The sequence below is a fragment of the Tyto alba genome, unplaced genomic scaffold (assembly GCF_018691265.1).
Source record: "Tyto alba isolate M040663 unplaced genomic scaffold, T.alba_DEE_v4.0 Super-Scaffold_6, whole genome shotgun sequence".
Lineage (NCBI taxonomy): Eukaryota > Metazoa > Chordata > Aves > Strigiformes > Tytonidae > Tyto > Tyto alba.
This window is the reverse complement of record NW_024881327.1, coordinates 46,642,223-46,665,483: the sequence shown is the minus strand read 5'-3', so window position 1 is coordinate 46,665,483 and position 23,261 is coordinate 46,642,223. Positions and strand designations below refer to the sequence as shown.

General features: G+C 42.1%; 1 protein-coding gene across 3 annotated transcripts; it reads left to right on the top strand.

The window, feature by feature from the left end:
- Positions 1-5,968: 5,968 nt before the first annotated feature.
- On the top strand, positions 5,969-21,684 carry CUNH4orf48 (chromosome unknown C4orf48 homolog). Of its 3 annotated transcripts, none has more exons than XM_009969386.3 (4): positions 5,969-8,274; positions 9,366-9,523; positions 15,420-15,508; positions 19,395-21,684. In XM_009969386.3, exons 2-4 carry the CDS (start codon positions 9,391-9,393, stop codon positions 19,458-19,460), a joined length of 288 nt encoding a protein of 95 aa, XP_009967688.3. In that variant the 5' UTR covers positions 5,969-8,274; positions 9,366-9,390; the 3' UTR covers positions 19,461-21,684. The 3 variants fall into 3 exon arrangements, with proteins under 3 accessions (XP_009967688.3, XP_032843253.2, XP_032843254.2); XM_032987362.2 differs by lacking the exon at positions 5,969-8,274 and adding an exon at positions 8,318-9,200; XM_032987363.2 differs by lacking the exon at positions 5,969-8,274 and adding an exon at positions 9,185-9,268.
- The last annotated feature ends 1,577 nt before the right edge of the window (positions 21,685-23,261 follow it).

The window sequence follows — 23,261 nt, the reverse complement described above, 5'->3', positions numbered from 1 at the left end:
AGTTAGCAGTATTGTAGGAAGACATTGTAGTTAACCTGGGTTTTGTATTTTTCCCTACCCATTTCTTACTGGTCAGTGCCAAGGATGAGATACTGGCCTCAGAAGGATCTTTACTGTGATCTGGTGTAGTTGTTCTTATGTGTAGAAATAAGCCTCTTTCCAAATTCATACAGCAAACTTCCCTGGGCTCCAGAGAGCCACTCCTTTTTATCCCTTAGAAACAAACACTTTTAGAAAGTCTTGAGGTTCTGGGTTTCCCCACTGCCCAAGGACTGGAGACCATTTAGCAGGCCAGTGGCCCTGCTTCTGCAGCCCAGTAAGTTGCAGAGACCACTCTAAAGGGAGGAGTAAGGGCTCCTTTTTGAAGGGACAGAAATGGTACTGCAAAACACTTGCCTACTACCAGGAAGGAGCTATATAATTACTCAGATATCAGGGTCTCCTACATAGTTTACAAGCCCAGACCTGTCTAGGTTTCACTCCTTGGCCTGTGGCCATTCTTCTGCTTCTGTCTTGGCTTTTTGCTCAAGCCACTGTCCTAGTTACCCTTTGTGCTGACCATTGGATATGCAGATCATCTCTCCTGTGCCATAAAGAAATCTTGCAACAATGCACTCATGAATAGCAAACACCTGTACACGTGAAAAATGTCTGAAAGTGATTGTATGTTGCTGTGGTTGTGCTGCAGAGCTGGGAAATCTCTTCCAGACTTATGGTCCCACGTCTTTGATGGCTCTGGCACTGTTTTGCCTCTTGTCCCTCTTTATCTACACATACAGTATTTTCTCTGCCCTCTGAAAGCCTGACATTTGTAACATGAAAAATGGAAAGCATTAGTTCAAACAGACTTTCTCTTCCCATCATACTTAAAACTTTTGCCGTGCCTCCAAGAAGTGCGTTTTTCCTCCTCAAAATCCCAATGTCCCTGCTAAATCCAAACTGTTGTTTCATATGTATTTAATAGGGCCATCAGAACATGATGCATCCTCCTCGCTGTATACCTTGTCCTGTTTTATTCCCTGTACTACATTATGTGGCTGTCTCTTGCTTTGTGACTGCACTGAAAGCTGTCTGGGGCAGAGAAGTTATGTCAATAGCACTGGAAGGTGTCCATCACACCTTCAGGTGCTGTGCACTTATGAAATAAAAATCACAATGTAGATTATGCTGGCTTGTTGCTCTAGTTTCAAGCATAGTATTTGTTTTTATGCATAGGTTTGCAGTTTAATCTCCATGTAGATATTACTTAACCTTCTAGCTCCAGCTTGTTGTTCTGACTGTATCTTTGTAGAGATGGGGAGTGGCAGAGATGGTATTTTCAAGGCCTCTAAGCTCCTAAATTTTAAAAAGTGGCTTAAAACATAAGAAAAAGAGTTCCAGGCATGGATGCCATGAGAAAGGAAATGCAAATATCTGCATATATTCTATGTCTTACATTGGTCTGCCTACACTTTTATTTCCTTATAGTCAAGGCTGTCATCATTTGATTTCTGTTCTGAACCATGCACTTGCTGAAAACCTACTAACATATCAGCTTGCCTTCATTAGCCTTGAGCACTTTTTGCTGTTTAAATCACAGTAAGTGATACTGCACTTTTCTGGTCATTTACGTGACAAAACTATAGCTTATTCTCTTTGTAAATAGTCTGAAAATGGAACAGGACTGACAACTCTCTCACTATTCTTTATATAGGTTCACTCTTCCTTGAGAGTCCAAATTAACTGGAAAGACTGCTGACGGGTGATGCAAGTTAAACTGTTCCATAGTGCAAGTGGGATGCAGGTTTCAAGGGAGGCCAGAGTTCAGCTTCTTGTTTTGGGCTGGGGGGAACTGAATATTCCATGTGTGTGCATTAATAGCTGTGCTGAACAATGTTGATGCTCAGGCAAACAGAAGAGCAGCCTCAGCCCTGAACTACATATAATTCTTAGATGTTTTCTAAGCATTGATGCTATTTTCATTAATTTTAGAAAAAATATTAGAACTTCATTTTTACCCTATTACTTTGTTTTATTCCTAAACTCCATAAAATATTTGGCTATGCAAAAGCCAGTAGGTACCACTGACATAGAAATGAAGGAGTTGCATCACTGGAATTTTTCTGCTCTAAATATCAATTGTTGCATTACAGCACTTAGGGTCTTGTGTTGTTAGAGAAAACAGAGACAAAACACAGCTTCTATTTAGCTTTAAGTGCGAAGAACAGTTACTGCATGACATTTTTATTATCTAAGGGGCTTTTCTGTATAACAGAATGGTGTCTAGTCCAAATTAGTGGAAAGATCTACTAACATAAAGTACACTTTAATGTTAAATCATGACTAACTTTTGAGCAAAACAATGTTCATTTAGGCAAACAATACTGACAAAATCTGTACTTTTTTTGTGGCTTTTGATCCTGGTGCAATGTAGCCTTTTTCTTTGCATAAATCCCAACAGACTTTGAAGTTCCTAGTGATACCAGGTGTAGTGAGGTAAAGCTATTCAGCTCTTGACCACAATCTAAAAAGATGACCACAGTTTCACTCTGAAACTTTTCAGTTTAATATAGGGGCTGCGGAGAGGCACAATCTCTGGGATTGAAATCAAAGTTACCAGCATTTTATTTTAGAAAGCTATTGACTTCCAGCATTTGTGAATGCTTATAGTCAAGACTTTCATTGGAGGCCATCTTTAGTGCTGTAAATTGACTTTCAAAGCTCTGGGCAATGTGGGTTATTTCTTTTTCCCAGTTAAAGAACAGAATTTCATCCATGCAGTAAATTAAACACACACGGTTCCTTGCCTAAGCAGCTCTTGCATTCAACCTGGACTATATATACCCTGTAATAAAGTATCCAGCTTGTGAAAAGTATCTGGTTTCAGCCAACAGCACTGAATATAACTAATGCAGTCTTGCATTGAAGTGGGAACTGAACAGTGTTTAAATGCCTTCTGACAGCTGGTATATTGCACATTTAAAGTATGGTTTGTTTTAAATACAATGTAAAATCAAATTGTATTTTACTTATGGAAGGTTGAACCATGTCCTGGAAGTCAATAGCTTTTCTAAAATAAAATGAAATCTCCTCACCTCGCTTTCCTGTATGCACATATAGCCTGTGCAGAGAACTGCCTGTGCCTTTTGTTACTCTGGTTTTAGTAGTCACAGAATCCCAGCACTTAAAAAAACAACCATGACGTTCTTCCTGAACATCAACTGCACTCAGAACACGTGAATTCAGAAGGGAGTTTTGCACGCAGTTCTCTAGCAAGTAAAAAATTGCATGCTTTTATCTTCTTAGACAGGGATAAGACTGGCAGTAGCAAGGCAAATAGCTCAGCTTTGCTGTCAGCAACATTCAGTCTGAGAGTACACAAACAGTACACAATCCTTGCCTAGGCTGTAAATTTAGCCCATGTCCGGCACAGTGATCGGTTGCTGGATTTCCACCAGTCCAGTGCAAACAGTGGTTCTTACATTTTCTTGGAACCAGAAGCCTGAACTGACCTTCATTTCACAATAGCTTGACAGCAGCCCCTCCTGTCTAACAGAAACCATTCTAGGCTTTAGAAGGTGTTTAAAGATGCTTGTCACACTTGGCCTCAGTTGATTTTTGGAGAACTGATCAAGACTGTGTGCTTTCCCGCATCTTACATTGTGGTGAAAGAGGCCTCTTGGAGTTGACTAGCTCCTGCATTAAAGGATCTTGGTGCTAAGGTTCTATCACACTACCCATTTGTAGCCACGTCCCTGTTTTGCATTGTCATGAGGACTTCATTGGAACAGCTGCAGTGTCTCAAAGCCTCATAGTCTGCCCAAGGTTCAGCTTGTGGTTGGATTCTTGAAGAGTTTTCCGGGAAGTTTTCAGATGGGGAACTTGTAAAGTGACAATGCCAAGAACAAATTTGTAATTTCATGAGGGACACTTTTTTCCCCCACCAAACTTCTGACTTAATGTTTAAAGAATATACTGAGCCATCAAGCAAAGGTGAATCATTATCTCATGGCATGAGGGACAAGCTCAGCATAGGGTGCTTTAATTTTCAGTCCTTCTCAGGGCCTGAGATGGCGGCCAGAAAAAAAAGACAATACAATTTATTCTGTTTACGGGCTGAAACATCTACAGAGCACCAGCATCTCACCTCTCAATTAATCTATAAGACTGTGAAATAATTATTTAAAGGAGGATTAAGAAGCTGTGGGCCCAGGCAGCTGCCCTGCAACCAGATGTCTCTGATTGGGAATGTTCTTTAGCCATCAAACTTGCTTAGACCAGAAGAACATTGCCTTTGCTCTGATAACTGAGGAAGGAGAAATAATTAGTCTGAATTGCAGATGCTGGTCAAAGGCAATGCATTTCTCCCAGGGGTGTCTGTGTTTATGCTGGAATTACAACACAGAGAGCTTGGAAGTGACTGCCTGGGATGCAAAATTATTCTCGTAATCATAGAATCACAAAAAACAGGAAGGGAAAGGTATACATAAGAAATCACCCAGTCCACTGCTTGTCTTTATGGAGGGCCAACAATCCCAATGCTGTTCCCAAATTATGTCTAATTTATATTTACAGGCTTAAATATCCCCCTGTCTTTCACAGGCAATCCATCCCAGTGCCATCCCTGTTATTAAGAAGTTTTCCAAGGGCTTTGGTGGTGCCTCCTTGATGCAATTTAAATTTCTAGTTGTTTCTGCTGCTGTTGGTGTCTCTGCTAGTTCCTAGTATTTCAGTGACCAAACTAGATGCAGTACTGCAACTCAGACCTTCTGATGAAGTCAGTCTAAGGTCTTGCACTATTTTTTGTATATCCCAGGACAACTGCAATTTTTTGGCAGTGACAGAATATTATAGACTGATTTCAGATCGTGACTCCCTAGCTCCACTGAAGTGCCACTTAACCTGCTGTTTCCCATTCTAAATATGAGCTGTTGATTATTCCTGATTAAATGTAGCACCTTGTTCTCATCCTTATAGAATTTTATTTTGGTTTTAGACCCTTTTTCCCAACTTGTCTGTATGATTTAGAATTCTAGTCCTCTCACCCAACATTGCTTATAATCTCCAGGCTGATGTTAAATCTTAAATAGCCACTTTGCTTATTCATTATCCAGCTGACAAATGAAATGCTGAATAACCCTGGAATTAAGTGAATCTCTGCAGACCTGATGTGGCATCTTTCGTTGGTGACAGTGACCCATTGCTAACTCTCAGCAGTGACCCAGCCTCTTTTGCTGGCCTCAGACAGTTTCCTTAGTTTGCTTCTGACAAAGTTGTGTGACACAGCATCAGAAATCTTCCTGAAGTTGATAAATTTGGCTTTCCCTACCTGCAAGGCCTGTTACCATGTCACAGGTGGAAACTAAACTGGTTTGACTTGATTCTTGACGAATACCTCTTATTTGCAACTCCAGTTCTTGTTTTCCAAATGCTTACAAACTGTTGGTGGGATTATTGCTTCTAAAACATTCTCAGGGATTGACGGTAAACTGGTTTGTGTGTCATTTTCCAGTTTCTCTTCCCCTTTTTAAAGATAGTCACTGCATTTACCCTTTCCCATGTCTGGTATAACTCATATCTTCCTTGAATACTCAGCAATAATTGCTGATGGTGGTTGTTTTAGTTTCTTCTTTAAACATCCTGATGTAGGTCTAGTGACAGCCCTGAGTAAAAAGAGAGTTCTAGGCAGATTGAAACACAGCAAAGTGACCTGGCACAAACCTACAAGCATATGTAACCAAAGCAAATTTCTGCTAATGTTCTTACCTAAAACATGTTCACTGGTATTAGTTATGTTAGCTTCCTTCTCACTAGTTCACCTTATTTTGGTTGCTTGATAAAATAGATGCTAAGCCCTGTACCACTTTCTAGGCATCAACTTGATTAACTTTCCCCTTCTTCTGAGCAGAGAACAACTCTTCACTTGGTTTTGTCTTCCTTACTCCCCGTGCATTTAAAGAACTCCTTCTTGCTATTCTTCATGTTTCTCACTATTTGCTTTTCTGGGGTTATGCCTGTATTCTTTTGCCACTCTATTATTCAAGTAATAGTAACCAGATGCAGATTCTTCAGTCTCTGTGCTTTCTTCTTCTGTTTGAGTTCAACAAAGGGCTTATAGTCATGTTAGCAGGCAATGATTTAGCACTTCATATTAGACTGGGATTAACCATCCTATTTGCATGTGTGCCCATGACTATAATAATGCAGTTCTAAAATTAGAACCTTTCCCCCACCTTCCTTTTGTGCACACATATTTTACTCAGGCCTTTTATGTTAGTGATTTTAACTAGGTATACACATTTGCTTCCTTCACTGCAAAGATGTAACTTTCGATACCTGTAACAGGCACCAATAAGAAACTTTCTGAGGGAGCTGCCAGAAGCCTACCCTATCTAATCATCTTCCCAACAAATGTCTAGATGTTTCTGATTATTTTGGAGGAAACTGTTCTTTTGTTAACAAATGATAATTAGGTATGGATTCTCTGTAGAAAAAGAAAACAAAGTATAAATATTTCCATCAGCCCTCTGGGATTCACTATGACATTCTTCAGGCAGCAAATGGACTCCTATGAATCTCTTGGAATTTTCTCATCATTCAAAGTAAATTTAGTACTGGTATCCCTTAGTCATAGTGGTAGGCAATTGTGAATGTAATAGCAAAGCAAGTCATGCAAGTGCTTTCATGCTTCTCTCTTCTTCAGCTTTGCTGGAGGTGATAGAACAACACAGATTTCTGGAACTTTTCCATGCAGCCTGGCTCCTGTTCCGTGTGAATTGAGAACGGCATCTTGGACCACATGGTTCTGTTAGCAAGAAGAGTTGGGAACATTTTTCACCTGCTTAAAGATCATGGCATTTGACACAAAAATTGGCCTGATTCTGCAAGTGCAATGTGTGATTGTTTTATATTGGCACCAAGCAATTAAAAAAAAGGACATTATTTTAAGCCTAGTAGTATGCTGTAACACAGAAATAAAACCTTCAACCCCATTAGATGGTGGTTAGAGAGTGTCCTACTGCAGATCCCCCCCCCCACTGTCACAAGCGGGAGCAAGTTCAGTTGTATTGTACCGTCTGGATGGCAGTAGTCCAAATCATCAAGGACTCCTTCTGTGGTGCTATCACTGTGTTAAGTTTGGATAGTGGGTGGCTGAGCAGTCAGAAACCAAGACAAAGACAGTCCATCCTCTCACAGAGAAGCTTTACTGGATCCTTATACAACTATGCATATCGCTCAACCATGTGTAGGTATCATTTGAGTCTTGGTATCCTGGGAATGACATATTTCAGGACCTTCAGCTTTTCTTTGTTCCAAATCTTGCCAAGTTCTCAGTTCTGATCTCCTTTTATACTTCTGCAGTTTTTTAAGATGGGTAAGACCTCTGCTTACTTCTGTGGTTGCCCTTCCTCCCTGAGATGTCAAATTCCTTTCTTTACCTCATTGTGGGTTGTACTTCTTGTTCTACCTACCTGCTGAAAAGACCAAGCAATTATGACAAAGATTTTACAAAATAGTTACAATTTTAGAAAAGTCTATATTGATACCTTGAAAAAATATTAGAACAAACAGTGCTTTCTACCTTATCAAGGTTTATTGCATCTGTAGGCAATTCCTTTCTCTCCTTTTCTTGAAGATCATGTATGAAAAGTAAGATATGGCCGTGGGACCATAATGAGGGTATGCGCAAGAAACACATATGCCGGGGTGAATGGAAGTATAAGGTTTGGATTTTGTGCCAGAATTTCCATTTGGTGTTATTTAAAACTGCAGATCAGGGCTAGACTATGTGACCAGCTCTAGATGAGTGTATAGTCAAACTGTACAATGTTGTTCCATTGTATCCTGGCTCTTATGGAGCTGCTCCTTTAACAGGCATCTGAGGCCTGTGAAGAGACAAACAATGTTAAACTGAGCGATCTCACACAACCTCACTTCAGGCATCCGGCTTCAGAGCCTGGATTAGGAGTATCAGCTTTTCATAAAGAGCTATTTTGGTGCACACATGTGCCCTGACTCACCTTCTAAAGACCTCACTGACTAAGACCTTCATTTGAACCTTCCATGCAAGGAAAGTTGAGTTTCGGTTGCACTCTGGGCTAAAAATTTTCTTAATGTGTCATTCTTGTAGGAATTGCTTCCACAGATCTGGGCTGCGCCCCTGCAAAGTCCTCTCTTGCATGCACAAGCCAATTCGACTTTGCTAGAGAGTGGTCAAGAGCATGGAGCCCTTTGAGATGACTTTTAAACTAACCTGGTCCAAAAGGATAAGCATTGAAATGAGGGATGTAAGAGGTAATTCTGAGAAATCCACAGGAACAAGTAAAACAGAATCAGAGTACATTGCTGGTGACAGTTCCTAGGGCTGGAGAAAGCCAGGGATAAATTGTGTCTCAGCCTGGGAAAGCTGATACCTCCACAGCCTGGAGGTAGAGTGTCCTCCCATGAGAGAAGGACAAAGTCATGAATTGAACAGATTGATTGCAAGATGAGCCTTTAACCACACTCTGGGGCAAACAGGTATTGAGAGCGTCTCTCTCTCTTTTCCAAAAGGTATCACCTCCACTTTCTGAATGTCTGATTTCAGCCAGGTACTTACAGAGAGCCCCTATCCAGGAGGGCTCCTGCTTGAGCTTTGTCAGGACACAGAACATGGTTGTTTCATGTGCCACTGTTTCTGTTGTCCACAAGGCTTCCGTGTAGTTAAAGGAAGCCCATGTGAAGTCTTCCCCAAAGTACAGGGTGCCATCAGCAGGCCCTGCATTTTTATTTTTCTGAGTAAACTTCTGAGTTTTCATCTCATCTGAAACCTCCCAGAACAGAATCTCACTTTAAGTGAGTTACAGCTAAAGCAAGGGATGGGAGCTGCGTATTTCAGTCCCTTTGGGAATAAAAGCAACAAATAGAAAAATTGCCTAAGACATAATTGCCTCTTATATGGTTGGCAGCAGCCAGTGTTTGCCCAGGAGAGGACAAGGCCTCTGAGGAGCAGAGGTGGAAGAGGAGTACAGCGGTGACCATGCACCACATCGTGGTCCCTTTAAATCTTCTGCACTTGGCAGCTCCAATTTTTTAGTGTTGCTATAGCAAATCTCCATGGCAATGACCCTAATCGGGGAAGGGGGATGCAGAGGGGACGCATGCTCAGAGTGGCTGCTGGAGCCTCGCCTGCTTGCTACAGCTGCTCTGGGTCTGGCAACACAGGCGAAGAGAAAGATCAGGTACTTGGCAAACTGGTCCCTGGGGTGCATCGCAAGCCCGTGGCGTGTTGCTGCAGTGGTGTGTGCATGTGAGTTTGAGTGTGCATGTGGGTCTGTGCTTATCACGTCTCATCCACTTCTTTGTGGAAGCAAACTGCTGATTCTCACTCTTTCTCCTCATTTCAGGCAGGGAAGATAGCTTGAATTATTGATGAGAGGAATGGCGTTGCCATCTGTCTGGAGCATGATGCGTGTGGCGATCCCGTTCATCTCGGTGGTCGGCCTGCTAAGCGTGAGGCTTGTGGGGGCTGGCCAGGACTCCGGGAGCATCATTCCTGCAGAAAGTACGTACCTGCGGAGCGCACCCATGCCCTCCCGCTGCACCGCGTCCCGCTTGCTTCCCCCCACTTACCCACAGCAGCCACACAGACCTTGAGCTCCGGGGGAACGTTGCATTGCCCGATTAGCGAGGGAGAAATGATGAATTTGTTGTCAGCTAAGCACATGAAAACAGCGCTTCTAAAAACAGCAGGCAACAACGCTTATAAAAACAGCAAGTAGGCAAAGGATTAGTGGTTATTTAGGAAAAATACTAACTGCATACTGTAATTTTCATTGGAGCTTGTTTTAAAGCTCTTTGGTTGTAGGTCTTTTAGATCTGCTTCTTGAGAGTTTCGTTTCCAGATTTGCCACATCTTTGCTAGTCTGGATATTGTTAGAGGAAAATTTGTATTTATTTCTGCTAGGGCACTGCATTTTGCTTATTTTAGTATTTGGTTGGAACAATAGGTCAAGTTCAACTTTATTGTAACTACTACAGATTGACACAGGGGAAGTTGACCCAAAGAGTGTATTTATAAACCACATAGATTTCTGAAATCCTGCTGCTGTTCTGCAAACCTAAAATATGAGAGACTGGCTTGAACACACCATGGAGCTGGGAGCTCTTGAATTTGTATCACACCTCTATATTACCTTCCTCTGTCATTTTGAGCAAATCCCTGTTTAAACTTTATCAGCTCCAAAATGAGGCAATAGTTCCAAGATATTAGGGGATGGAGTCAATGTTCTCAGGGTGTTTTGGTGACAGCAAGTGGGAAGTAGCCACTCATCAGAAGCTTAAAATATCCTCTGGGAGAAAAAAAAAAAAAAAGGTAACACTATACAAACCAATCTCTGGTTCTTAGTCATACTTACTTTGTATCACAGCTATCTTTTTACATGACTATCAAAATATTTAATACAAGACCTGATTTAGTCACTGCATTGTATTCTCCTATTTTCATTACTAGTTTTCAAATACACCTATGTGTATTTGTCTCTACAGGACTTACATGCTAAGTTCCCTTCTTTTTCCATTCTCTTATTTTTTTATTAGTGCTAGGTTTTGGTCTGTTCTAAAACAGACTTCATCTCTATTTTGTGTGTCTCTTTTCTGGGCATTAATTAATTTTAATAAGTTTTGTGACAAGTAGTCCATTTTGTCTCCTCAAGGAGAAAATCATGCTTGAAAAATAATGTATATATGCCCTTTATGTGTCTATGTTAGCAGAGGCAAGTTAACACATTTTTGGAAAAAGAGTATATAGTGGTTCCTTGTTCTGCTTGTGTAGTGGAAACTCCCATTTTATCTGTGGAACAAAACTCTTGGCCAGGATCTCTGACCCCAGTCTCAAGGAGTTATCTTTTTGATATCCTCTGGGCAGGCTACCGAGTCCCCTGAAGAACCCTTAAGGAAGATTCATCATCTTGTCTTACTCCTGCAGGTGAGAGTGGGGAACGAAGGGCAGGTCAGAGCATTTCTGTGACCAGTGTTTCTGCAGAGACATGCTGCTCTGTCCTGAGTAATGGAGGCTGGTAGCATTGCTACAAATGCATTATGGTATTTATGCCTGAGACCGGGCCAGGAGGAAGACTCTCAGCTGGTCATGAATTGTAAATTGTTTTGTACTGCTTCAGGGACAGAGTTTTAAAGCAACAAGGAATTTGAGATGCTCCTAATCAGCCACTTGTTGAGGGAGTGCTGCATAGCTGCTAGTGCTCCAGGTACTTTCCTTTGACCATCTGGGCTCATCCTGCTAGTTAACCTGTGGAACTTCTCCCTTAGGACACTGGATGCTAAGCGTTTGCATATGATTGCAGAACTGATTGGGTAAATTTAAGGAAAAAAAACCTTAGAAAGGGCTGTTAGATACAGCAGCAGTTCTTCTGGCTCAGGAGCTGCCTCAGCATATTCCTGAGGTCTGGGACTGTCTTTGGGGACACATCCCTCCATGCTTGCCCTGTTCTTGTGCTCTTTCATGGACGTCCATTGTTGGCCATGAAGGTCACGTCTATAACCAGTGCCCATGGGTGTTCCCTGGCATGGAGACATGACAGTACAAATAACCTGCTAGGATGGTCCCTGGCACACTTTTGTCCATGGAAGGAGGCCAATTGCCTGTCTGGAAGACACTGTTTACTGTTCCAGAGATAGGCTGTGTCGTGCCAGCTGCCCTCAAACCTTGGGAATGCTCTTAGACACATTTAATGTCCTACAAGAGATGTAGCTCATGGGAGATAGGACACTGTGCCAGGCAGATCTTTGATGTGATCTAGTACAGATATTTCTGGATCTTTTCCTGCTTGATGTCAGCTCCACTGGCTATTTCTCATCATGGAGTTGATCCTCCTGGGCACTGACCCATTCTGGGGGTAGCGCTACTGGAGCACATGTGCCACACCTTCCCTATTGCTGGCACTTAAGTCCATACTCTCAGCCCAGGTAAACTGGTGGTTGTGGGATACTGAATGACCCAAGGAGACAAAAGGGGCTCTAGTGCACGTTCTTGAGAGGGATATATGATGTACATGGACCATACTAAGTGTCCTGCAGGGCAGACCAGTGTGGTGCTTGATGCTTTTCTCTGTTCCCAAGTGTGCGACGTGGGACTGGAAACATGCCTTGAGGAGGAACAATCCCTCATGGACCACACAGCACTGCAGCCTCTCTCTCCCACTTGGTGGGAGAAATGTGTCCCTCCTGCAGCACCACGAGCAGGAGCGGGGCAGCAATGCTCTCCTGCAAGTGTGGGAGGTGCAGGAGTCACAGGAGAGAAGCATGAGGCAGAGTTCTTCTTAGCATTGCAGAGATCCTGCCCTGTGTGTGGCACTGATATCTGGCTTTTGGGGTACCATCACCTGCTCTCCACTTGTCTTACTTTCTGCCAGCCAGAGAGCCAGGCCCAGCTTTTAATGAATAATACTAATTAGCAGTGATTAATCATGTCCTTATACTTTATACACAGCACTTTGCATATGCAAAAGAGTGCTCAAGTATGAAGTGGTGTTACTAGTGTTTGCAGATTATTTTCTTTAAAGTTCAGTGCAACCCACTAAAAAAATTAAGTCATTTCCCCAACCTCACATTGCATTTATAGCCCAGATCACCCACTGTGAAAGCTGAAATGTGGAATTTGAACAGAAGCTGGTCTGTCTGTTTTCATTAGCCAAGGTGCATGAAATGCAAAGAGTAAACACCATGTGCATGCGAGGGAAAGTAAATTAGACTTCCACAGGGGTTTCAGTTCCAGTTTTTCACCAAGAAGAAGCCAAGAAGCATATTTTAAGATCTCCTCCCCCACTTCTCCCCAAACACACAAAGAAACATACAGCCTTCGTGCTGACAGGACCCATTTAAAGAATTATAGTTGACTCTTGATAATTCTCATTATGTTAATCCACAAACCTGTTAAGTCTCCCTATGAATGATAGTCTGTTCCCAGCTGTCAGCAAGGAATTAATAGCACTGTGCTGTACTTTGCGATGATGTGACTTAAGGTTTGGTTTCATGATTGCTTTAAGCTGATGTAAACCTATGCTGCCTCTGCCCTTCTCCTCCCCATAACCTGACCTCCTGTTCTTTCTCTGTTTCTTGCTCTGACCTCAGAACTTGGGCATTCAGGATCTGATCTGGAGAAAAAAATATCAGTGATCCAGCTGACCAAGCAGCTGCATAGTCACTCCTGCTGTGAGCAAGGAAAGGTGTGGGAACACGTAGCTAAGGACAGAAAGCAGGGTGGGTTTGCTCCTACTGGCAACAGCACATATTTAGATTTGTTTAAAACCTTTGTGAAAACAGACCCTTAGACATCATTACTTTGGGGAAATGTCCATGGGCATCCTACTGAAAATCTTGTGAGCATGAAGAGAGATTAAGTCCAGCTAGATAGACCATTTTACCAGCCCAGTTCTTCAGTCTGGAAAGGAGGCACCAGAGCAGGGAATGATGGAGAGCAGCAAAGTCATAAGTGGGACAAAGATGGTGAATATTTAATAACTGTCTCTTCCAGTGCAAAAATTAGAGGCAGGAAATGATAGCAGCAGATGTTAACTTCAGAACAAACAGGAATGGCATTTTGTTTACCCAGCAAATAGCTGATCTGTGGAACTCATTGCCACAAGATGAGTTCACGTGGACGCCATTTTCCTGCAGAAGCTACTTTGATGTCACGGCAGGTGCTTTCACAGAGGTGACAGAAGTGTAGTAACCACTTGGCATGGCTGTGCCATTCACTAGTACCTCCCTGGCCACATAGGAGCACTTGGCTGACATAAATACTAGTGAATGACCCCACACAGCCATGGGGGCCTGGGAAGACTTCCTGGGTGGCAGGCAGTGATTGACTGTGGAATTCATGGCTCTCATCAGAGGTGCCTTCTCCACACTGTCGGAGCAGGAAACATTCATTTATGACCCAGTCTCCTTTTTCTCTATCAGATTCTGATTTTGAGAACACCTTAGTGACAAGCATTTCAGGGTATGCAGCACTTCACCAAGGTGGAGCCAGATCAGGGTGCTTTCTGAGAAGACCACAGAAAGGGGAGGGAGCAGGCCACGGCATCAAGTGAATGATGGATTTGCTGACAGCAGACTGAGTATGTGGGCTCTTTTTAAGGGCTCTGCTCCACGATCTAAAGTGAAAACAATTAAATTACTGAAATACTGAAAACAAGAGGGAGTTGAATGTCTTTAAAATGTGCTCAAAACCATCCTGTCACTAGTCCTCTCAGGCCTGGAGAGTCTTTGTGAGTGATGTTGTTCTTATAGAGGTGGGGACTTTGCATCTCTCCACATCCCTGGAATTAAAACCCTGGCTTGATCCCTGGGTCTCCCTGAGATGTCAGCTGTGCGGAGGGGAGCTGGAGGAGGATAGATTGAAGAGAAACACCTCCTCAGCATGTCAAAGCCCTTAAGAGGCTTGCTGGGGACCGAGAAGCTCTCTGGCTGCTCCCTTCTGTCAGGTCCAACTCAGAAGTCCGTGTTGGCAGCAGGGTGCCAGGCGTGGGGTGCTGCAGTGCTGCATGGCAGCTCTCTGGCACTAGGCAGATCCCCAACTACCTCAGCAGCAGCTTTGCACCCGATTTGCTTTGTCAGAACAGCACAAGTGACTGCCTGGGGACGAGGATTTTAACCCCCCCCCCAACATGGGGGCTTTGTGATGGATGTAAAATGTCCTCTCTCCCCATTTCCCCAGCATCACCTCCAGTATCTGCATTTTCTTCTCCTGAAAACCCACACTTCGTTAAGTCTGTGACTGAACAAAAGGGCCCAAGGCTAGTGCAGGGTGAATCCTGGCAGAGCAGAAATGACCAAGTCTACAAGTGAGCCATTTTAGTTGTTGTCAAGTCCCTTCCTCCTCCTCTTTTCTGCCTTTTCCCTGCCCTGCCCCTCTGTGCGCACACACTGGCACCAGCTGCAGAGCCAGTGGGATGCTTTGCATTCCTGGCAGAGAAAAAATACAGCATCAGGTGAAAGGAAGCAAATAGAGATCTGGCACTGTCCCTTGCCAAGCTGGTCTGTAAGAGCTCATGTAAAAACAGACCTGCCTGTCTGATTTCTGAACCACTGCAAACTGCTATTTTCAGTGTATCAGTTGAGAATTAACCCATGTCTGAGGAGGGTTGAGAATTTCAATTTTAAAGGGAAAGGCTGGGGACTGAGGGCACGCAGTACTGGGCAGAATCGAGCCTGGGTTACGTTCAGAAAAAAAACACACAGAGCAAAATGCTCTTGTGCTTTTGCTTGTCCTCACACATTTGCACAAGAGTAGATAACAGCCCTCTCTACAGGCAGCCCTTTCTTTGTACACGTGCAGGTGTGTGAAAAGGGTTTTCTCCTGATTACAAGGTGTCCCCCTCTGTACTGCTACCCTCCGAATTTCATGCTGTGACAGCGATGTCTTCTGTACCTTTTTCCAGGTCGTCCCTGCGTTGACTGCCATGCGTTTGAGTTCATGCAGAGGGCGTTGCAGGATTTAAAGAAAACGGCATATAATCTAGACACACGGGTATGTGTTTCTATAGAAATGCTTTTAGTTAGCCTTTATCTCCAAGTGCCCAGGTCTGCCTGTCTGTGTGCAACAGTCGAGACATCTCTGCTGACTCACTTCCATTTCAGCAAATAGGATTGTATCAAGTACAGATTATTTTTTCACAGGCTGGAGAGGTTCATTAGAGATAATCTAGCCTGACTTCTTGTGTAACAGGCTAAAGAATTACCCCAGACAGTCCCAGCATCAAATAGAGAAGGAAAGAAGATGTATGCAGGGAGAGAAGAACAAGAAAGATGATGTACTCTTTATCTCACAGCATTACTGCTGAGCAGTGGACTGACTATTCACTGGGTAGGAGCAGAAAGTGAACTGGAAAGCATGAAGGTGGCAGGCAGGGCTGGCAGAGAGTAAAGAGAAGCATATATATTCCTTGCTTATGGGTTGATGCTTTGTGAAAAAGGGGGAAGCGCATTTGTTCAAGTAGTTATCACAGCACACAGGATATTTTGCAGCTTTACATGCTGGTCTTGTGCTGCAGAGGTCCCAATGAACAAAAAATTAATGTGTTAAATGCCCTGATTTTAGCAATGCATATGTATGTGGTTTCATAAAAATACACAAACACTGACTGGGGTAGGACTTACCACAGTGGTTCCCATGCTGTCTGAAGTTTGAAAGAGGTGGGAAGTTTCTCACCTCTAACAAAGCCTCCTCCGTGTATGTCTTGTCCTACCTGTCCTTCCCTAGCAGCTCCATTAACTGGCAACATGACAGTAAAGCAACTTGTTGTGAGTGAAACCAGATCACAGCCACATCTCCCAGTTCCTTTAGGTGCCTACTCAGTGCCCATGGCCAGTGCTGTCTCTGTCGATAGGTGAGAAGGGTTCATTGCTCCTCTAAAGTCATGCTCCACTCAAATTGTCATTCACAGCAGAGTCAACCAGAGATGTAAATCAATTATGTGTCTCAAACTATAATACAAAAGGGCAATTATGTTGCTTTGCCTTTGGTTTCTTGTGACCTTGGGCAATCATGTAGGACCCTACACAATATGGTTGGAGTGCCTTTAGCTTTCTTGAGCTATCAATAGCAAACTGATTAAGGCAGAGCTGTGAGTGTAGTGTGGGCTACATTGCAAAAGTTTCCCATGCACTAGCATAATAACTGAATAACTGTTAAGTATCAGACTGTGAATAGAGGGACTTTACCTCCAGCCACTGTTCTGGTGCACAGCAGGGTCTCACCTGTTTGGATTAGGTTCAGCTGAAATGTTTTGTACCTATGCATGGCATGGTAAGGCCATGTGCAATCACAGCTGTGTTGATTCTTATACTGTCACCAGGCTGTACATGTGAAGTTAAAGAAGGTGCTAAATTTCTGTCTAAGCTGCACCAAGAAGACTTTTTTTGAATGCAATAGAGCCAGCTCCACTGCTTAATCCCACTTACAGAGATATTTAGATGTATCTGTGTTGGCTATCCTATTTGAAGAGTGGAGTGAGAATACAACCCACCAGAGAGCAATGCTGTCCTGTAAGAGGTGAGGCAGAATATAAAGGGAGAAACTGGTCCCAGAGCACCGCAAAATAAGCTTCTGTTTCTGTGAGGACCTGCACAGGCCTGAGATGCCAAGGCACTGTTTCAGACAGCCCTCAGTATTACAGAACAATGAGTATAGGAACAGTGCATCACCAAAGCAAATGTAACCAGTTATCTGGGACATTACACACCATTCGACAACAGTCAGAATTTAATATTACTAGTAAAGAAAGGGTATATTACTGTCCATCTTTTCCAGCCTTTGGATGAGACTCCAAAGGCCTTTCTGGAAGACATGCTTTGGTTAAATACAAATTATTGAATAATACAGAGATACTAAAGTGACCAGGGATCTACAAATGTCACACATGGCCTTCTATTCTCTGAAAGGTACAGCCTCCATATCCTTACTCAGCCGCTGGTGCTTGGCTCATGCTGACCAGCTATAATTTCTCAAGTTTTACACACAAATAACTTAATTCAACAACTCGTAAGATTTGAAATTTGTTGTTACAAGGGCAAGGCCCATGTAGGACTATTCCTATCAGTGACTTCCTAAACCAGTACCGACAGGGCAGCAATTAAATTTTATTATTGATGCTCTCTTTCATAGTCTTTCAGTTTACAACTGGGTGCTCCCAGAATGGCTCTTCCTGCCAGTAAATAGTCATGACTGACGCCTAGGCAGGGTTTGTGGTAACAGCGGCAGCTTGTTGGCACTATGGTGAAATCCAATAAGTCTGATGTTAAGAGGATTCTATGATTTCTGTTGGGCTCCCAACAATGAGAGTATTCACTCTCACCAATCACCAAGATTTCATTGTACAAGCAAGGAGCAGTGTTTAATAATGCCTGCCATTGCACTGAAGATGATAAGTGAAAGCAGACAAGTGAAGTGAACAAGTCCTCTTTAATGCAAAGGTGGATGTCAAAAGTCTGAGTTGAAGAGGATAGAGGGCCGTGGGGGGGAGGGAAAAGCAGTTCTGAAACAACCTCTTCCTGCAAAAGCTTGAAGTCTGAGAAAAAGAAATGAGGAGTAGAGAGTGGGAACTACTAGGGGACAGAGGTTCTGCTAGCCAAGCAAGGCATAGCTTGGTGAAACAGGTCCCTAGGTAGAAGTGCCCAGTTACTCTTTTGGAAATGGCGTCTTTGTTAACTAGCCCTTTGATGTTTCTAATTTGTTAGGAGGTATCATGCCAGAGGAACACCAGCAGACTGAAGACCTTGTTGCTTCCCAGAGCTTTGAGATAATTTGTTAACAAGAGGTTTTCAACTTTTAATGGGTTTTTCTAGTGCAGATGGGAAACCTATTCATAGTGAATTTAAGCTTGGTAACTTTTTTTTCCCCTTAAGAAATTCTTCAAAGTCAGTCTACAAACTGCTTAAGGGACCACAGGGTGGAAGTCACAAGATATGCTCAGGGAGATGTTCAGTTCATCAGTCACAATTGCACTTGCCAATGTGAGTTGCTTGCACCAACATATTTTGAGTGTTGTAAGAGACTCAGCTTCTGAAATGATGGTGCCATTTGAGAAATTCAGCCTTTATTTCTCAAAAAGTGAGACCAGGACCCACAAAAGGTTTAAGTTATTTGCTCACAATTAAATAAATGATACTTAAGTATATTTGAGGATCCAAAGTAAATTTTTTTTCCTGGGTACAGAGGAAAATGCTTGGAAATGCTTTTCCACTAAGGCGCTCCAAAACCAAGAGCAATTAACTTTAAATTATGTATATAGAGAATTGTTTTTAAGTTTTTGATGGAGTTCTGGGGGCATGGCTCCAAATGGACTTGATAATAAGGCAAATGTCAGTAAATTAACTTAGGTTAAAATAGGAGCCACAAACTCAAGTCTAGATCTGCCCTGAAAGATTATGAGTTTCAGACAACAAGGTTAGACTGACAGCTGGATTAAACTCAGAGTTATTCTCGAGAAACAGCAGTGTAACTGAGAGCTCAACTGGCTTCTCAGCACATGGTGTCTGGTGCAATTAAATTATACAGTACTGAAGATATCATCAACAGGAAGCCATCAATCTCTGCAAAGGAATTAAGAGCAGTGCAGTTGAAAGTGGAATTTCCTCAGCATTTCTAAAGGACACTTTAATAATTTTGACAGACTACTCCCTAGAAGTTAACTGTGAAAATGAAACATTTAAACTATAAAAATACTCTCCATGCATCTCCGTTCTGAATATACTTATTTCATCACTTTTTCTGGATGAAAACCAGCATTAATAACTATGATTTTTCACTCAGCAAAGCACCTTGGCTACAGCTGTGTGGAGGGATTAGGTCCAATCAAGTATATGCTCTTCTGAAGTGATATATTCAGTTCTTTGATTTAATGTTTTTTTTGCAGACAGAAACCCTCCTCCTGAGAGCAGAAAAGAGAGGCCTGTGTGATTGCTTTCGTGCAATACACTGAAATGAGCACTGAGATTTGACCAATGGACATTTATTCATTTTTTAAATGCTGTTCAATAAATTACAAGAAGATACAGAGTGCAAGTTGTGCCACACCACAAGGAAAACAATTTTTATCCAAACAGGTACAGCTCAGATCATTTTTGCTTTGATGTGTTTTATCATTACTGTATGCGATATTGCATCTGCTGAAATGTCAACAGAATAAATAGTGCCAAAGTCTCGCTCATGGGTTTTATGCAAGGATAACATCTTGCTTTTCTGGTATTTCAAGCCAAAAATTGTCTTTGGACTATCAGGCCAACCCCACAGCACATGTGAATTGCCATAGATCTGTGAAAGTTACTGGAGTCAAATTCTTTAATATATTTATGGTAGAATGTATCCCTAACATGAAAAGGAAGCTACTTTGCAGTGATGCATAGCTAAACATTTGCAAACAATCAGTCAGAGCTTTATATAGAAATTAGTAGTTGTCACTGACTGCTTGGCAATCCAAGGAAGGTATTTGTTCCCAGTTGTGTCAATAGTCCAGTGCACAGCAAACACTGTAATCTGTGTATCACAATTTTAATTTCTTCAGAGCCACGCAGTAGCTGTGATCTTTTTGGAGAGATTTATTAAGTATCTAATGTGATCAGTAACATTTGTAATCACATGAATGCTGCCTGGCAATTGAACGGATTGCATCTGCCAAAATCTTCTGGAGAAGTGTCTTTCATTAAGCAAATCACATACTGGAGTGAACCACTCAAACTGGCCTCTACAGAGAGTTTTGGCAGAGAGCCTACAAAATGTCGGTGTGCTCAGGAGTCCCCTGCAAACTGTATTTTGAGAAACATTTAAGTTCTTCCAAAATAGGCCATAGATCTTGCATGGGCTTTACAGTCCATAGTGGTGGGTTACACTGATGATACTATTAATATTCCTGCTGCAGTCACTGTAAGACAAGAGAGAACAAACCAATTTAGGCAGTGTAGTACTAGTAGTGGAGAAGATTGCACCTTGTTACTCTTTGAAAAAGAATAGCAAATCCTTTCTCATTGTTTTCCTTTCTTCCTTTGTTTTGGGAGCAGAGCAGAAGATGGCCCCAGTGGAATGTTCTTGTAGATAATAATATCTCTTTCACAGGGCTTAAAATATCATCCCCAAACTATAATTAATAGAAATTTGTATATCAGCTAGAGCTTCTATGTACAGTCTAGAAATTTTTATACAAACAAGAATATGGGAGAAGTATCAGCAGCAGTGGTTTTCTAAGTAATTTTACCAATTCTTATTAATATGTCTGTCTTCCCATAAGTAGCTGATATTTTGCTGTCAGGATGCTCAGTAAGTTATGATGGTAGCTAGCAGTATGTTTCCAAACTGCTTCTCTCCTATTTTGTCTACCACATTAGGCACAGGGAAATAGGGAACTGTGACCCAGTGCCACCTTGTTTTGTGTGCAGTCATACTCAGTAACACAAAGGAGTGTATTACCATATACTCTGCCAAAGTTGTTTGAAAGGCATGTGACTCTCAGAAAGGAAAAGCTTCCTTGCACCTGCATTTCAAGTAGGAAATTTGCTTTGTCCTTTGTAATATTCTATAAAAAATCTTTATAGGTCATCAAGACCTAGTTTGTATAAAAGAGAAGCAGCAAGCAGCATGACACAGCAACACATTGTTTCTAGTAGCATAACACTCCACAGTAGCACTGGTAACTGACTGATAGACAGTATTTTGTTTTACAGATAAAACGATAGGTTTAACACAACCCCTTTGCAAAATACCAGCCTTAGGTTACTTTACTCCCAGTTAGATTTGAACCAAAGTCATGCACAGATTTTGAGTTGGCTTTTTGCAGGAGATGGAGTTCCAGCACTGAACCTGTGAATTTTCCAGCCCAGCTCACCTTTTCAGGGGGCAGCATGTCTATGGTTTTGTATTGTTAATGTGCATGCTTATTCTGATGGTACCTTAAAGAATCTTGCAAAGTTCTGTTGGCAAGCACTGTTTTCTTGGCTGTGTTTTTGTTTAGAAAAATGGTTACTCACAGCTGAGTTTTGATATACGCAGCTTGTTTCCATAAAAAGGTGGAATGAATGACAAATGGATGTTCTCTGACTCCCAAAGGGATCAGAGTGACACTGCAACTTTACAGTTGTGATGGCATTGATTATTCTGTATGTACTCGTCTGTCTATAATACAATACAATAAAAGGGCAAGATGCATTATAGTATTTGGTGTGCTTTGTTACTGATTTGAAAAATGATAGTGCTTATGCTTTAATTAGGTGGAAAATCCACAGAGAAAAAGTGCTATTTTTGATATGAAAATAAAGAAATCTTGTATTTGGGCTAAATTTATGAACGTATTCTTATTTGTGGCAGTATAAAATTGAACTCAGTCTTACCTGAAATTAAAAGTACTGACATGATATTTGTGAGCTTTTTAAGGACCCTGTACTTGGTGATTGTGATAAAGCTCCTTATAGTTGCTGGATGGCATAAAGAAAAAAATTGAGCTAGATAGTTTTAATTTATTATTGCTCATGAGGTTAATTTAAATTCAGAACCACCTCGAGTCTCTACTTACTAGAAGAAACTGCATATTTTACAAAAGGATTTAATTGCAGGATACCTTCAAGCAGAAAGTCCATTTTCCCCCACAACACTTCCAGCACTGTTTTGCTGCGGATCCAAGACTGTTCTCACGACCTCTTGAAACCAAACGGTGCCTTCTTTTCTTTCCGTGCAGTGCTGCTGCAGGTAGCCCTGGGCACATGGTATTTGTACACAAGGTGGAGTGCAAGTGGTGGGCTTTAATGATGCACAGCCAAGTTCTCCCTTATAAGAGAAATATTAGCATAGTGCTAACTCTGTGTAGGCAAGATGATGGCTAAATCCTGGTGATGATTTCCATATCTCCAGAGCTTCTCATACCTGAGTTAATGCCTTCTTTGGGTGTAACTCTGTGTGTATAATAGGTTAGTAATTTTGAGCTGAGTCTCAGGACAACTCTCTGAAAACATGACTCTGGATTCCATTCTGAAAAATGGGAACACAATTTATCTTGCTTGTAATGAAGATTCCTGCTAGGTAACACCAGAGCTTTGTATTATTGCTAGCTGAATCTGCCTACTGTATGGACTGGTGTTCCCTGCCTGTATTTTTGTGTGGAATACTCTGAAAGACCCATGGAATACCTTCTCCAGAGGGAAATCTCATATTTAGAAATCAGTTATTTCTTTGTACCCAGAACTAGTTTGTAGGTAACTCCTTGGTGATCTAAGCATATACATTCCCTGTTTTCTAAGCAATAGTTCTAAAGTGTGTAGGTAGTTCCCATAAGAGTAGCCATGTGGTTTCTGTGCCCCCTCCTTCACCTGCCCCAGTCTGGTACCCAGAGACAAGATATCCTCCTGTAGCAATGAGACATGTGGAGGGGGCTGATGCTGAACGTTTGTTTGCTACCAGAAGACAGATCTCATCCTGATGAGACAAAGCACTTGCTGTGCTGAAAGATGCTAATATGAATTCCAGTTTAGTTCAAAGATAATTTAAAAGAAGAAGGTCTCTGAGGCTGTTATGCCTTTCCTGAGGCAGAGAAGCATAAAGAACGTTTTTTCTCTGGAACAGGCACAAGGCAGAAAGTTTGCCTTTGCCTCTCTTGGCAGACATGAAAGAGACCCCCTTGTCTAAAACAATGTTCTGCTTAGTCCTTCCCTGGCCAGGACTCCGGGAGTGAGAAAAGGGGAGCAAGTGTGGAGGGGAAAAGAGATACCTGCCTTCTGCAGCTTGGCTGAGTTCCTGGCAA